At 55.6% G+C, this 15,954-nt stretch overlaps 1 protein-coding gene across 1 annotated transcript; it reads right to left on the bottom strand.

The window, feature by feature from the left end:
* Positions 1–1,756: 1,756 nt before the first annotated feature.
* Positions 1,757–15,503, bottom strand: LOC306651627 (matrix-remodeling-associated protein 5-like; the record flags this gene model as incomplete). Its single annotated transcript, XM_079124269.1, has 4 exons — positions 15,173–15,503; positions 12,765–12,980; positions 2,218–2,347; positions 1,757–1,867 (listed from the first exon to the last, which is right to left on the bottom strand). The coding sequence occupies exons 1-4, from the start codon at positions 15,217–15,219 to the stop codon at positions 1,757–1,759; spliced, it is 504 nt and encodes a 167-aa protein (XP_078980395.1). The 5' UTR covers positions 15,220–15,503.
* Positions 15,504–15,954: the final 451 nt, after the last annotated feature.

Below are 15,954 nucleotides of genomic sequence, written 5' to 3'. Positions count from 1 at the left end.
GACTTTCAGGAATTTTCCCTGGGAAACTTGGCCCCGGGGTGAAACTTGAACAGCAACACGGAGCCATGCAGCCGGCTGGCCAGAGCAGAGGCGCTTTCCTTGGCCGTGTGGGGACGCAGCGACCCTCTTCTGCTGCCTTTACCGAAAGGTTTTCAGATTCTTTTTTTTTTTTTTCCTGCCCACAGCCTTTGTTCAGCTAGTTCAGGGGATTGTAAATAAATAAGAGACGCCTGCAGGGGAAACGTCGGAGGTGTCGGCGGCCGGGGAGGCCGTCCTGTCTTTGGCATGGAGTTTGGAGGGGAGGGTGCCCGGCTGGTTTGGGCAGCTCGCGGGGAGACAGAGGCGCGGGCCCTTTGCTGGGCCCTGGAACGGGCTTCTCCCCCTCTGGGTCTCCAGACTCCGTCTTGGTAGAGGATGCAGGAGGGTGAGGTCATGGAACCTTGCTTCCCCTCAGATCTTCCCTTCGCGCACCACAGAAGCTGGGAATTGCAGACGCGGGCAGGGAAGGGGGATGCCAGCCAGTACCGAGGCGGCCCTGCAAAGACCTCCACGCAAGCCCAGGCCGGCCTCGCCTGCGAACTCACACCGCCCGCGCCCTCAGCGCAAAAGAGGTCCCGTCCGGGGGGCCTGCTCGAAATTCTCTAGCGACACCACCCGCACATGGAGCCTGCGCGCACGTGCGGACGCGGATGGGTCCGGAGGTGTCCGCGCAGATTCACCTGCAGATTTCCCCTCTGGATGATGGGGCCGTGGGTGCCCTTGAAAAGGGAAGGGATGGGGTCGCCCCTCGGAATCTGCAGGGAATTCGTTCCAGGACCCCTGCAGACACCAGGATCTGCAGCCGTTCCAGTCCTTTATATAAAATAGTGCAAAGCAGGGCCCAGCGGCTCCGGAGGCTGAGGCAGGAGGATAGCAAGTTGGAGGCCAGCCTTAGCCATGTAGCCAGGCCCTGAAGAACTTAGCAAGACCCGGTCTGAAAATTAAAAATAAATAAATAAATAAAAATAAAAAGGGCTCAGATGTGGCTCTGGAATTGGGGGAAACCCAATGCAAACACGCCTGGGTTCAATTCCCAGGACCCTCAAAATGGATGCAAAATTTTCATACGCATCCTCCTATGTGCATCAAATCCCTAGGTGGCTGATCATACTTCATGCAGGGTAAACGTTGGCATGCTCTGTTTTTGAGGAAGTAACTATCCAAGAAGAAAGAAAGAAAGAAAGAAGAAAGAAAGAAAGAAAGAAGAAAGAAAGAAAGAAAGAAAGAAAGAAAGGAAGGAAGGAAGGAAGGAAGGAAGGAAGGAAGGAAGGAAGGAAGGAGGAAGGAAGGCTCTGTTCCATATGCATGCAACTTTTATTTTTGCATTTCAATCTGTGGTTGGTGGAATCCACAGAAAGCAAGGGCTAAACCCATGTGAAAATTTGTGCATGTGTGTTCAGCTTTGCTGTGAGCCTAAAACGGCGCTAAAGGGTTCACAAGTATGCGACTGCAGTATTCAGACTTTCTTTCTTTCTTTCCTTCCTTTCTCTCTCTCTCTCTGTCTCTCTCTCTCTCTGGTCTCTCTGTCTCTCTCTCTCTCTCTCTCTCTCTCTCTCTCTCTCTCTCTCTCTCTCTCCATGCATTAGGCCCATTCTCCTTCCTGCAGCCTGGCAGACCCCTGGAAGACAGCTGTCCAGGGACTCCACGGAAGGACTCGAGGTAAGCATGTGCTCAGAAAGGCTGCCGGACACCTGCCCTTTCGTGACAAGGTGAAGCTTCACCCTGAGGCTCGATTCTTCTGACCCCGGGATGCCTTCAGGGACGCCAGGGAGGTGGTGACGTCATGCTCCTGGGTAAGATGTCTCTCATAGGAATTGGGAGCAGCCGCCTGGGTGAGCAGGCGCAAGGTGCCCTGGGGATCAGGTTGACATCCATCCCCAAGCAAAGACGCACACATCGATCCTCAAGGCCTTTAGTGTCTCCGCCTGCCCCCGAGTGACTCATCTGAGATCCCCTGGTTGTAAATACAGGTGCCTGTTCGTAAGCAGATGAGGTCAGACCTTCTGCAAAACTTTTTTTTTTTTTTTTTTTTACAGCCAAGAATAGAAACCAGCTCAAAGGGCGGGAACCTGAGGACATGAGGCTCGCGTCTCAGGTCAACAACTAGCACGTCCTCGACCCTTAGGGGAGAATTACAGTTTCCCTTCTTCACAGGCGGACTCGGAGGCCCGGGTTTACCTGCAGAGAGCTGAGGTCTCGCAAAGCCCCGTCGGGGATGCTCGGGATGTCGTTTCCGTGGATCATGAGCAGCTCCAGCTTGGTGAGGCCGGCGAAGGACGATTCCGACAGGGCCTGGATGCTGTTGAACCTGCCCGACAGGAGGGCGGCGGTTAGCATGAGCGGAGGCGCTAGCTTCCCTGGTGGGACGGGGTTCCCGGGCTCCTCGCGAGCAGAGCGAGGTCTGGTCCCGTCCGTCTCCCGGGTGTGAAAAGGCACGACAGCATGTTTATCACCGCTCCGCTGCGGAGTCGCCACCAGGAACGTCGCCTCATGCCCAAGGGGTCAGCGGAGCAGTAGCTCCTGGCGCGACTCAGGGTTCCCCATGAGTCTCTTCCATTAAACTGGTAATAATAATAATGATTGCAGAAATGCGGTCTACTGCCGTGCACAACTAATTAGAACAAATAAGAAATTAAAATAATGATCGGCACAGAGCTAGCAAGAATGGGTCTGTGGAGGGCCAAACCTGTCATCCCGGCAGCTTGGGAGGCTGAGGCGGGAGGATGGCAAATTGGAGGCCAGCCTCAGTAACTTAGTGAGGAGCTAGCCAGAGCGTACAGCAACTGCCCAACTGGGTCCCAGGGCAGCAGTTACGAAGTAGCTGGGTCTGATTGGCGGGCCGCATCCTAACAGGTGTGTTTCCTGGAGAGAGAACACGTGGAGTCTGGCCTCCTCGGTTGCTTCTGTTGACCCGGGAATCCGAGGAAACACAGCCCAAAGACAGGCGGGTGACGAGCTCACCCCGCACAGGACCTGTCCACCTGTCACTTCAAAGGTGCCCAAATCCAGACCCAAATTTCCAAGCCGATAGGAACGCCGGGCTGGGTGTGTTATTCTCTAAGGTGACACCTTCAAGCTATCAGGTCCCGAGTGCAGGAAATACCCTCCGCAGCATGATCTCGATGGCTGTGAACTCTCTAAACCAACCACCGACTTACGACTGCCTCGCTTTCAGTAAGACCCTGTCACGCCAAGCCCAACACGCGGAATGAAACGCCAGTCAACTTAGCAGGGTGATGTCACACGGAGCCAAAAGGGGACATGGGGGAATGTAGTGCAAGATGCTTCCATTGCCCGATTTTCATTTTGAGCTGGGTCGTCCACAGACCAATGTTAGGATCCCTCCCAGTCCCTGCTCCTGCTCACTGAGCCCTGCTCTCTCTGACAGACATGAGGGCAAAAGTTAACGAGCGCACGCTCAGAGCTGAGCACGCGCTCAGAGCCGAGCACGCACTCAGAGCTGAGCACCCACTCAGAGCTGAGCACGCATCACAGCTGAGCAAGCACTCAGGGCTGAGCACCCACTCAGGGCTGAGCACGCACTCAGGGCTGAGCATGCACTCAGAGCTGAGCACCCACTCAGGGCTGAGCACGCACTCAGAGCTGAGCACGCACTCAGGGCTGAGCACCCACTCAGGGCTGAGCACGCACTCAGGGCTGAGCACCCACTCAGGGCTGAGCACGCACTCAGAGCTGAGCACGCACTCAGAGCTGAGCACCCACTCAGGGCTGAGCACGCACTCAGGGCTGAGCACCCACTCAGAGCTGAGCACACACTCAGAACTGAGCACACACTCAGAGCTCTTTGGTCCACAATGCTTATGCTCTGGGGCGGGATGAAGGAGTCTCTCTGTGGGTTGCTTTCTGCCTTGTGTCCCCCAGTCTTACAGAGCAGAAAGGCTCAGCAGGTCCCCACCTGCCACAGGGAACCCTGTAGGATCCCAACACAGACCACAGACACAGAGACAAGGAAGGGGGATAGTCACGGGACGTCCAGTTCCAAAGTCTACATCCCGTGTTGCAGGTGGCCTCTGGTCCTGTTCAATCAGGACTTAAAAAACCCCACCAAAATCCAACCGGGACATGCCCATTTTACAGAAGGGGAAACTCACACTTCCTAGGAATGTTACCCACAATGCACCATCGCTATGGGTGAAATTAAGATCCCACAGGACGGAGGCTTCTCCGTGCACTCGGACTTCACTAACCGAGTTGGGAGAAGCAAAAAAATGCCGTTGTTTACGTGCTGAGCTCAAAAGGGCTGCATCACGGTGCAGAACTCCCCAAAGATAATGCTGCAAGCCAGGCTTGGGGGTGCACACCTGGCATCCCAGCGGCTCAGGAGGCTGAGACAGGAAGATGGCAAGATGAAGGCCAGTCTTAACTTGGTGAAACCCTCAGCAACTTAACAAGACCGTCTCTCAAAATAAAAGAAATAGCACTGGGGAGGTAGCTCAGTTGGTCGAGTGCTTTCCTCAAATGCACAAGGCCCTGGGTTCAATCCCCAGCACTGCAAATAAATAAATGAATAAATAAAAATAAAAAATAAGAAGGGCTGGGGATGTGGCTCAGCAGGTAAGCACCCCTGGGATCAATCCCTGGTACCAGAATAATTATTACGATTATATAATGTTGCAAAGATAAAGATACATGCAAAACTCCTTTCTCGATCCGAATAGCAAGGACCCTCTTATGTGGGTTAAAACTGCAAGATGGGAGCTAATTTCTGCAGACGGGGGGAGAATTTGGGGTCCCGCGTTCTAGGTCTGCACGGTGCCGGGTCAGAGGAGACAGGGCACTCTGGAAAGAACTTGCATTTTGCTCTGGCTCCCGGCTGCCCACTAGGAATGGCCCTGATGTGTCTCCCTGCAGGAGACGGTATGGGACAATGACGTAACGTCTGTAGTCCGGCAGGGGCGGCCACGGGCCCTGGAGGCCCGGGATCGCTGGCTGGAGTGGACTCTGCCTCCTGGCCAAGGAGAGCCCGGGAGACGGGAGGAGACTTGACAGCAAAGAGACACAAAGCTAGAGTTAGCAGGAGCAGAAAAATAGCCACCGAGTGGTGCGCGCCTGAGAGAAGCAGCAGAGCAAATCCTCTGCAGCCAAGCGCTTCAGATTCGTCAAAGCGGAAACAAAACGTCACGCAATAAAAATGACAGGGCTTCGCGCTTCCGTCCTTCGGGTTCTCCTCGGAAACACCTCAGGGGCCAAGTGCAGGACCGCCTAGCCGTCCTAAGTAGCCCTTTTCTTGGTTAAGGAAACATCTCTTACGTTCTTTCTTTCTTTGCATGTAAATGCAAGCGCACGCGAGCTAGCAGCGTGAGATCATCCAGGCAACCAGGCCTGTGCGTCATCCTGGCAGATGGGGAGGCTGAGGCAGGAGGATGGCGAGTTCAAAGCCAGCCTCAGCCAAGCGAGGCCCCTAAGCAAATCGATGAGACCCTGCCTCTCAATAAAATACAAAATAGGGCTGGGGAGGTGGCTCAGGGGTCGAGCGCCCCCTGAGTTCAGTCCCTGGTCTGTCCGCCCACCAAAAAAACCAACTTCAGGATCACTTGGTGCTAAGGAATTTCGTGGAGAAGACTATCAACCGTGAAGCATGCTTGAGATGCCCACCTGTCCCAAGTGACCTGAGTCGACAGTAATGTTCTAGAGACGCCTTCTGCACAAGGGGAACCTCGCCCATGACTCTCCTCGTCCACTTTCCAAATCTGCTTCTGGCCAGATCATTGCAGCAGATGGCACCGGGATACGGAGCGGAGCCCGGGCCGAGTTGCCCGGCGGAATGAACCTCAGAACCAGGTCACACTGACACCTGGCAGCAAAGGTCAGCTGTCCTAAGACCCCATTCGGGTGAGGCTCCCAAACCTGTTAAACTCAGAGAGACAGAAAACGCACTGGGGGGGCTTGAGGAGAGCAGAAGGAGAAACCCAGCTTCATGGGTACCGAAGTTCTTGGGGGATGATGGAAATATTTGGAACTCGGTGGCTGGAGCCATGACTGTACCAATGTACCAGCAGTCACTCAACTACACACCTGAGGACTGAGTCTGATGTTATTTGACTTTGACCTTTAAAAAATAAAAGGCAATTTACAGATTCACTTTGTACCTGATGTCAGGCTATGGTTGGTTCTGCAAACCAGCTGCAGGGCTGGTAGAAATGGGAACCAAGGAGAAAAACGTTGATTAAATTTCCCTCGATTATTGCTTGAAGTTTTCCCTGAAGGAAAGCCTAGTGGTGAGAGCCACCGGGATCCCCTCCATTCTATTCAATACTAGGTTTCTTGGTTCTGCAAGACCTTTTATTTTATTTTATTTTATTTTTGGTGGGGTGCTACTCTAAAGACCCACCCCATAGCCCTTACCTCTAGGAACACGATTCACCAGGGGGAAATTCATTCTCTTTCTTCGATCGATGTGTCCAGATGCCGACTTTTACTGACAGATATGAAATCTTTCTCCACTTGGTCTTGGCCATATGATTTCAGCCCAGCGTCCTGTGGGACACTTGCCTATGACTCAGCTGCTGTCAGCCATCTCTCTGCTCTGGGGTCTTGCCCAGGGTGGTTCCATGTTTCTGACACTTTTACTTGAATTGTCCAAATCTGAGTTGTCTAACGAGGGTGTGGTAACTGGGCAATTCCCACCGGGGCACATCTGGACCTGCCTGGATGCTGTTAGGTGTCATGATCGTGTAGAGTGGATGATGAGAGTCTCAAACATCGATAGCATCAAGGGTCTTGGAATGTGGCCCTTAGCACAGAAGTATCTATCTCCACCCATCCATCCATCCTTCCATTACTCACCCATCTGGGCTCTCTTTGCATCCATCCATCCTCCCATCCATCTATCCATCCATTCATTATCATCCATCTGTCCATATTCTCATCCATCCATCCATCCTTCCATTCATCCATCCATCCACCCATCCATCTACCCATCCATCCACTCACCCACCCCCCATCCATCCATCCATCCACCGATCCATCCACCCACCCATCCATCCACCCACCCATCCATCCATCCACCCCCCATCCATCCACCCATCCATCCACCCATCCATCCATCCATCCACCCACCCATCCATCCATCCATCCATCCACCCACCCATCCACCCATCCACCCATCCATCCACCCATCCATCCATCCATCCATCCATCCATCCATCCATCCACCCACCCACCCATCCATCCATCCCCATCCACCCACCCATCCACCCATCCACCCATCCATCCACCCATCCATCCATCCATCCACCCACCCATCCATCCATCCATACATCCATCCACCCATCCATCCACCACCCATCCATCCATCCATCCATCCACCATACATCCATCCACCCATCCATCCATCCATCCATCCACCCACCCATCCATCCACCCATCCATCTACCCATCCATCCACCCACCCATCCATCCATCCATCCATCCATCCATCCATCCATCCATCCACCCCCACACTCCATCCATCCATCCATCCATCCATCCATCCACCCCCCCATCCATCCATCCATCCATCCACCCACCCACCCACCCCATCCATCCATCCATCCATCCATCCACCCATCCATCCAACCACCCATCCATCCATCCATCCACCCACCCATCCATCCACCCCATCCATCCAACCCACACATCCATCCATCCATCCACCCATCCATCCATCTACCCATCCACCCATCCATCCATCTACCCATCACCCATCCATCCATCTACCCATCCACCCACCCATCCACCCACCCATCCATTCCTCGATCTGTCATTCCTCCTGTATCTATTTATCATCTATTTCCATATCAACCTATCTCTCTACCATCTATCTGTCTATCAAAGTGATTCTCAAATAGGAATAGGCTGGCCCCCTGGGGCACACACGGAAATATCTGGAGACATTGTGTTCGGTCCCAGTCTCAGAAGGGGTCCACCACTAGCATCCACCTCAAGCATCACATCAGGGATCTCCTGAAACCCTACAAATAACAGGACAGCCCTGGGCAGCAAAGAGCCACCCTATCTCAAATAGCACACCTGTCCCTCAGGTCAACGGTGCTGAGCTGGACAGGCGCAGGTCTGCCTCTGGGTCGGGCCTGCGTGCTGGCTGCCTCCTGGCTGATCATTACCTAGGACTTCACCACCAGCCTGTCCGGGGTGGGGAGCTCACTCAGGGAGGACGCACGCCAGCATCCAGAGCCCTTTCCCTGCTTGGACCACTGGATGTGTCTGAGATCAGTCAGCCACGGAGGAGGCATAGGCGGTGCTGACGGGGTGGACGGGTCACCTCATGCTCTCTAAGAGCTCAGAGGTGACGGGAAGGAGTGTTTTCTTCATTCCAAGTGCAAATGGAAGCGAATGGAGGGCTTTCAGGAAGGCGTGGCCCCGTGGTCACCGTGCAGAAAGCATGAGAGGGAGGCAGGAGAAGGAGGAGACCCGGAGGATGCTGAGGTGGACGGAGGGATGCTGGCGTCTGCCCCCAGGGCGAGGGCAGTAGCAACAGTGGCTGGTGGCAAGTTCCTGCACGTGCTCAAAGGAGAAGCAGAAGCATCTTGGAGACCCCCAGATGCACCTCCAGGGGACTTTGGCTACCAGAGCAAGCCCTGGGCGTAGTAGATGAGACCATGCAGCCAGAGAGGAGAGTGCAGGAGAAAGAGGCCGGACTGGAAACAGAAGGCGTAGGATGTAACACGGAGACGGAGCGCAGGGATGGGGGAATCAGGTTTCTCTCAGAGCAACTGGGGCAGAAAGGATTTGACGGGCTCGGCCCATTGGAGAACATGGGTGGGAATACCACGTCCTGCTCCTGCCGTGCAAGACGGCCAGGTGCAACTGGACATCGAGCCTCTAGGGGCAGCCAAGGTGCACAGGACGGGAAGGTGGCCAGATACAAGTAATCAGTGCCGAAGAGTCTTCTTCCCGCTCGGCCCCGGAGGATGCACGTGGATCATCTTTGCATCGTCCTTAGAGCGAGCACGAAATTCCAGATGGCACTTAGAGAGAAACTGACAGAAGGCTGATATAAGCCTGGCAGGAACCCAGTTCTGTAACGTAGAAGCCACTTGGTCAATGTGCTGGAGTACATTTATCAGCCACTGATTGGCACTGACTGCATGCATAGCGAGCTCAGAAAAGGTTGGACACCAGATGCAAGATCGTGTCACAGACAAGAATCAAAAGCAAAACGATGATGTATTTATTTGGTACTAGCGATTGGACCTAGGGGTGCTTAACCACTGAGCTACATCCCCAGCCCTTTTTATCTTTTATTTAGAGACAGGGTCTCGCTGAGTTGCTGAGGCTGGCCTCCAACTTGTGATCCTCCTGCCCCAGGCTCCCCAGCCTCAGGGATGACAGGCATATGCCACTGTGCCCAGTAGGAAAATTAGTTTTGAAAGATGAATATGGGCCATTGAGAAGGTCCAGAAGAGGTCATGCAAAACTGGTCTTGTGATCCGGGGGCCGGGGCGGGGGGGATGCATCTTTAAGAGCATGCAGAACCAGCCCTGGATGAACGATGGTCTGTGTGTTTCTTAGAAAAATATTTGGAAAGTCCTTTTCTGGAAAGGTCTGAGGCTCTCCAAGCAGGGAGCAACAACAAGCAACTGCAAACACTAAACACAGCTGCGGGGAAGGAGAGGCTTCACGAAGACTCTGGCAGGGAGCCTGCTCTGCTTGAGAGCCTGGCTCTCTCTCCAAACCGCCAAGAGATAAATCAAGATCCCGAGTTTTATCAGCGTGAGGCATCACGCCGTGTCTCCCTCTGTCTCAGAATCTGCAAAAACATGCAGAAGGCTGGCTTCACGGTCTACTTGGAAATCCATTTTCAGAAGCATGCAGGGAGATCATGAGTGATTTTAAAAAGCAGCTTCTTCATCCACAATGAAAGTCAAGCCAGTGGGAATCAACATACATGCCTGTGCAATGAACTGAGGCCTGACGGAATTTCGATTTTCTTTCTTTTCTTTTTTGGATTGAACTCAGGGCCCCTCAACTATGAAGCCACCTCCCCAGCCCTTTTTAAAAACATTTTGTTTAGAGACAGGGTCTCGCTATGTTGCTCAGGGCCTTGCTAAGTTGCTGAAGCTGGTTTTCAAATTGTGATCCTCCTGCCTAAGCCTCCAGAGCCACTGGGATGACAGATTCCTCACCCCCCCCCCTTTTTTTTAAACATTGTGACACAAATCCATCTCAAGATAGCATCGGCATCAATAGGAAAAGGAGCATGTTTATATCTTACTTGCACTGCGACTCCTGGTCTTTACTACAGGATGCTTAAAACAAAGCCTTCAGGAACTGGGCTCTAATTTGGAGGCTGGTTACATTCCATGCTTATGAAATAGTGCAGTTTAAAATGGGTAGTTAGGAAAGCATCCCAGACGCTACTGGGTGCCAACAGCCGGACAGGTATCGACACGACCTTGAAGTGGCTCCAAAGCACGTGTTACGATTATCAGCCTTCTCTTGGGGTGCATGCATGAGGTCAGTCTGTCCTCCCCAGCCCTCTCTGATCGGCCCTGTGCCCATCAGCCACGCACACAGCCCACGAGTCTCCTGCACCTCAGTCCAGCAGAAATTGGATCTAGGACATGGTCCCGATCCCGGGCATTTCCCGGGGTCCTATTAAGACCCCCCCCCCCCCCCCCCCGAAGGTGCTTCCAAACATGAGCCAGGCTTGACGGACGAGGTGGCTCATCCCAGCCAAGGCCACCAGGTGCTAAAGCCATTCATGAAAGAACAGTCCTTTCCTCAAGAGAGCATCTAGCACCCCGAGAGGAAAAGGAAAGAAGGGAAACTGAGTCTCAGCTTCGTCTTATGAGCTGGAATCACCACAGGACACAGTCTTCCATTTCCAAATCTGTTCCAGCCACTTGGTTTTTCTTTTCTTTTCTTTTAGGTACCAGGAATTGAACCCAAGGACGCCTCACCACTGAGCCACCTCCCCAGCCCCTTTTTAATATTTTATTTTGAGACAGGGTCTGGCTGAGTTGCTTAGAGCCTCACTAAGTTGCTGAGGCTGCCTGGCCTCCTACTTGAGGTCCTCCTGCCTCAGCCTCCCGAGCTGCTGGGATGACAGGCTGCTGCCTGGCGGTCTGAGCAACTTTTACTCCCACGAGCGCGGGAAGAGGTGCTGGTTCCTTGACAGACTGTAAGAAGGGAACCCCGTTTCAGTGTTGCCCTTCTCTCCTTTGGTCCAGCCAAACTGAGTTCCCCAGCGAGCGAGCGGCACTGGGCATGGATCTTCAGACAGTCCAACGGGACAATTTCCTAAGGTTGTGTGGAGAAAATTACTGAATGCCATGGATAGGTAATAGATGCATATCCCTCTACCAAGATGCCAACTCCATTTATTAATGTTTAATAAGTCACTTTGGCCAGTTCATTTTACTAAAAAGTCCCCCTGGGGGACATTGATCAGACATGAATTCAATGTGTCATTCACAGGATAGTAAAAAAGAGCTAATGTGTTTCGTGGGAGAAATCCACGAGATTGGCACCTCTTAAAATTGCATGTGATTCATGATGACTGACCTCTGGGTCTGTAAACTATGTGCGATTAAATAAAAATTAAAAACTGCGCAAGTCACGCTGCCTAAAAATACCCGTTCAAGGGATTTTGGGTTCTTCTTGTTGGTGGTGAATAAGTCGAATCAGTTTATTATTGCAATTGCCGCCAGGGGAACCCAATGAGGGGGTCAACCGTGGGCTAGAAGGAGCATCAGAGTTATAGAACTTGACTCTGCTTGGAGAATTTCATCAGGGTTCTGATAAAGAAAGAAGCAGTCAGGAGAGGGGCCTATGCCTGTCATAATCAGCAGCTCGGGAGGCTGAGGCAGGAGGACGGTGAGTTCAAAGCCAGCCTCAGCCAAAGAGAGGCCCTGAGCAACTCAGTGAGACCCTGTCTCTAAATTAAATGCAAAACAGGGCTGGGGAGGTGGCTCAGGGGTTGAGCACCCCTGAGTTCAATCCCTGGTACACCCTAAAAAAATAAAATAAAGATAGAAACTGGCATTGGGTTGAATGGTACCCAGGAGCCAGGTCCATTCCTGGCCAGTCTCTTAGCCAAGCCTTGGTGGAAGGAGGAAAGGCCTGGAAGGGATTCGATCTGTCATGGTAGAAGAGCAGAACTCAACCTTGCTGGCTAGGAGAGGGCAACAGTTGGTGTTTTCTGGTTCTCCTCGGCGCCTTGCATTTGCTGAGACAAACTTTGAAGGAGTCTCCTTTTTTTAAAAGAAAAAAATCTTACTTCACCATGGGAACCGACGACCCTGTTTCTTAAAACCCAAAGCACATGCTGAATTTCAAGAGGCAAACAGAGCACATCTTTGGCATCCTCTAGCCAGAGTCCTAGCACCCAATCCCTCCTGTTCTACGTAATCTTCGTTTCTGAAGTCTCTCTGTATAAACGGGCACCTTAACTGTGGCCCCGGACATTGCCAGGGACAAAGAATTAAGGACACCGCTCTCTGGGAATTTGCTCCACCAACCAAAGCGTGCAAAGTTCTGAGTGAACTTTGCCGACCTTGTAGCCAAAGGCTGGAGAGAGTCAGGGCGTCGCTGGAACGCAGGCGTCGAGAGGACTCAGAAATGACCCCCTCTACCCGACGCACACGGAGAGAAGCCACGCTAGACAGACAGACAGACACTGCACTCGGGAAGAGACGGGGGAGACGCGCAGGTCTGGGCGGACCCGGATAAAGACGCACGTGCGCCAAGAGTGTGGTACGAACCCCAAGTTGATTCTTTCCACGTGCTTAGAAATCCCAGCGGGAACCGAAGCCAAGGACCGGAAGGTGCAGTGGACCTCGCTGGGCACGTAGCAGGCGCAGGGGTGAGGGCAGGCCCGCGCGGCCGGCGGATGGCCCCAGGCCAGGATCAGCACCACGGAGAGTGCCCCCCAGTGCGCCTGCGTCAGCATCTTGTCCGGGTGCGTGGTCCTGGGACACCTGCGGAGCAAGAAGACAGGGAGAGGCGCTTACTTCCAGGCCGCGCGACCTTTCGACCTTCTCTTTAATCGCGACGGTAGAAAAGAACCTTCATTCTTGACCTCGATGGTCGTTTGGGGGAACCGGACGGTGTTGTTCTCTGCAAGCAGGTTGTGCAAAAAGAAGAAAAAGAGAGGAAGGGACCCAGGGGCGACGCATTGGTGCTTTTGCAAAAATTAAATAGGAACGAGTCTCATTCCTGTCTCCTGAGTCCCCAGAACCTGGTACGTATTTGAATTAAAAAAACAAACAAACAAAAACAACAACAACAACAGAAAAGTTATTTTTGAATAGAAGGATCGTCTTCCTTCAGTGACAATCCTCAAAGTTTTAATGACACCTTTTTAAAGACGCACAAAAGGGAAGGAGATCCGTCACGTCATTCGTGAGGAACAAAGCCGGTTACTTTCTCTTGCGAAAACCCGTGGGTTACACTGGACGGTGGGGTATCGGGGTTTACTGGGGAGGTAGCTTGGGGCGAACCTCTGTAAAAATCGACCCTGAAATAGAGAAAGGACTGCCTGGTGAAGTATGTGCCACCAAACAGACGTGTCCAAGGAAATTAAAAAATAATAATAAGTAAAGAGATAAAATGCGAAACGCTCGCACAAAGGTGAGATCGCCGAGCCACCTCGTTCGGACACCGGCGATTCGGTTTTCCCTTCGTGCCTTGGCCTTCTAGGAATTTTTGCCAATGCCGGAATGCAGTTTCCTTAAGAAAGGCGATGCGCGCGGACGGTACAGGGCGGCCCGGGACGGAAAGCCGCGCCCGCCCTCCAGCCCCCTCGCTCCCCTGGGGAGCCGCATCCACAGCCCGGCGCTTCCCCGGCTCCGAACCACCTCGAAGTCGGTCCTCCCTGCAGCCTTTCGGCTGCGCGCAGAGAACCGGCGCTTTCCGCCAGCCAGACGCGCTCCGCGGCCGAGTGCTGGGAGCCACCGGCTCCTGCAGCTTTGCCGAGGGGGATTTCCTCGCCGCGGGCGCCCGGGCTTCCCCGCCCGCCGGCCTGGGCGCCAGACCTCGCGGTTGGCTTCCTCCGAGCGCATCCCGGCCAGCGTCCCGCGCCCAGCGCCTGCGGGCGGACCGGGCCCGAGCGCTTCAAGCGACTCCCTCCTCTTTGCTCTGCCTCCGCCCGCTCCTTCTACCCCCGGGGGACTCGCCCCCGGGAACCCCAGTCCTAGGGTCCCCCGCTACCCTGCTTGGCAAAGCCTCAGGGCAGCCGGGGATCCCAGGCAAGCTGGGGGCGGCGTCCTCCTGGTCCAGCGCCCGCAACCTGGAGCGTCCGGGCGGGAGGCTCTGCGCCCCTGGCCGGCTTCCAGGGCCCGCTCGGTCTCGCCCAGCCGGCGGCGCGGTGAATTATGAGCTTTCCTGGAACGCGGCTCGGGTTGCCCCCGCGCGTCCCAGCCGCCCGGGGCGCGGGCCTCCAACCCATCTCCCCGCGGCGCTGATTCGCTGGGTTTCCGCACAGCTCGGTTCACATCTGGACGTTCGTCTGGTCCCCTTTCCCGAAAAGGTCTGGGGGAAAAGGAGGGAGAGGAGGAGGAGGAGGAAGAGGAGGAGGAGGAGGAGGAGGAGGAGGAGGGAGAGGAGGAGGAGGAGGAGGAGGAGGAGGAGGAGGAGGGAGAGGAGGAAGAGAAGGGGCGAGAAAAAGGAGGAGGAGAAAGGTAGTGGGGGCAGAGGAAGAGGAGAAGGGAGGAGAGCGGAGAGGAGGAGGAGGACCGCGAGGAAGGACCGGAGGGGGGAGGGGAGGACTGCGCAGGAAGAGAGGAGGAGGAGGAGGGAGAGGGCAGGGGGAGGGAAGGGAAAGCCGAGCCAGAGGAACTTGGAAAGGGGCCCCTGACGGCCGTTTCCCCGTGATCGCAGGAACAGAGGCGACCTCACCGAGAAATCCCTTTGGCAGCCCGGCGGAGACGGGCGTGGGGGGCTGCTTGGGAGAGGGAGGGACGGGTGTCGCGCTGGCCAGAGAGAGGGAGGGACAGAGAGCCGGCGTGGGTCGGATCTGCCCCCAACACCCCTCCTAGGACAGGGCCAGCGACCCGCTGGCTGTGCCTTCTGACCCTCGCGCCCGGGTCTTTCCGCCGGCTCCCTCCAGCTCTGTTACCCTCGGCGGGCAGAGCCAGCGTCCCCCGCGCGCCGGGTCACCCCGGGTCCTCACCTGCCCTTGGGAAGCCGAGGTACGCGGGAGCGGTGAGCCGGGAGCATCCACGGGTCTGGGGCGCGCGAGTCACCGCCGCGAGTCGGCCGGGGCCATGCCCTTCCCGGGGCCCGGGGCGAGGCTGCTCCGCTTCCCAGCGCGGCAGAGCCAGCCAGCGCCCTTTTATCCCCGAGTCCACGCCTCGGCCCACCCCCACCCTGCCCCACCCCGGGGAGACGGCGCGCCGGCCTGAGCCAAGGGACCCTGGCCGCGCCGCTGCGCGCTCAGCCCTCGCCCGGCCTCTTCATGGCGCCAGGTCCCGGGTGGGCATGCCTCGCCCCCTCGGCCGGGCGAACGGCGGACGGCTCCGGGACGCGGCGGTCCTCGTCGCGGACCGGGCCGGGGGCGGCGCGGGTTCGGGGAGCGCGGGGACGTGTGCGCGGCCCGGAGCCGGAGCGGGAAGCGGGTTCAATCCTTTCAAAGGGAAAAAGAGGGATCCGCGCGAGCGAGCGAGCGAGCGCTTCTCCGGGCGAGACCCGTTCGCTCTGGCCGCGCCTCCGGCCCGCGTGCTGGCAGCAGCCGGCAGCCCCCGCCGGCATCCCGCGGGCCGCAGGCCGGGCTGCAACGTGAGACCCGCCGCCACGCCCTCCGGCCGCCCGCCGCCCTCCCCCATGCCGGAGCCCTCCTGCCAAAGCCCGGGAATGGCTCCGCTCCCGCTGGGGAGGCCAGCACAGGGCGCCTGGGGACCCGAGGTGCGCGCCGGAGCGAGCGGGAGAGAAACCCGGGCCCGGCCGGGCTGCGGA

The sequence above is a fragment of the Sciurus vulgaris genome (genome assembly GCF_902686455.1).
Source record: "Sciurus vulgaris genome assembly, chromosome: X".
NCBI classification, from domain to species: Eukaryota; Metazoa; Chordata; class Mammalia; order Rodentia; family Sciuridae; genus Sciurus; species Sciurus vulgaris.
This window is presented reverse-complemented; position numbering and strand designations above follow the sequence as displayed.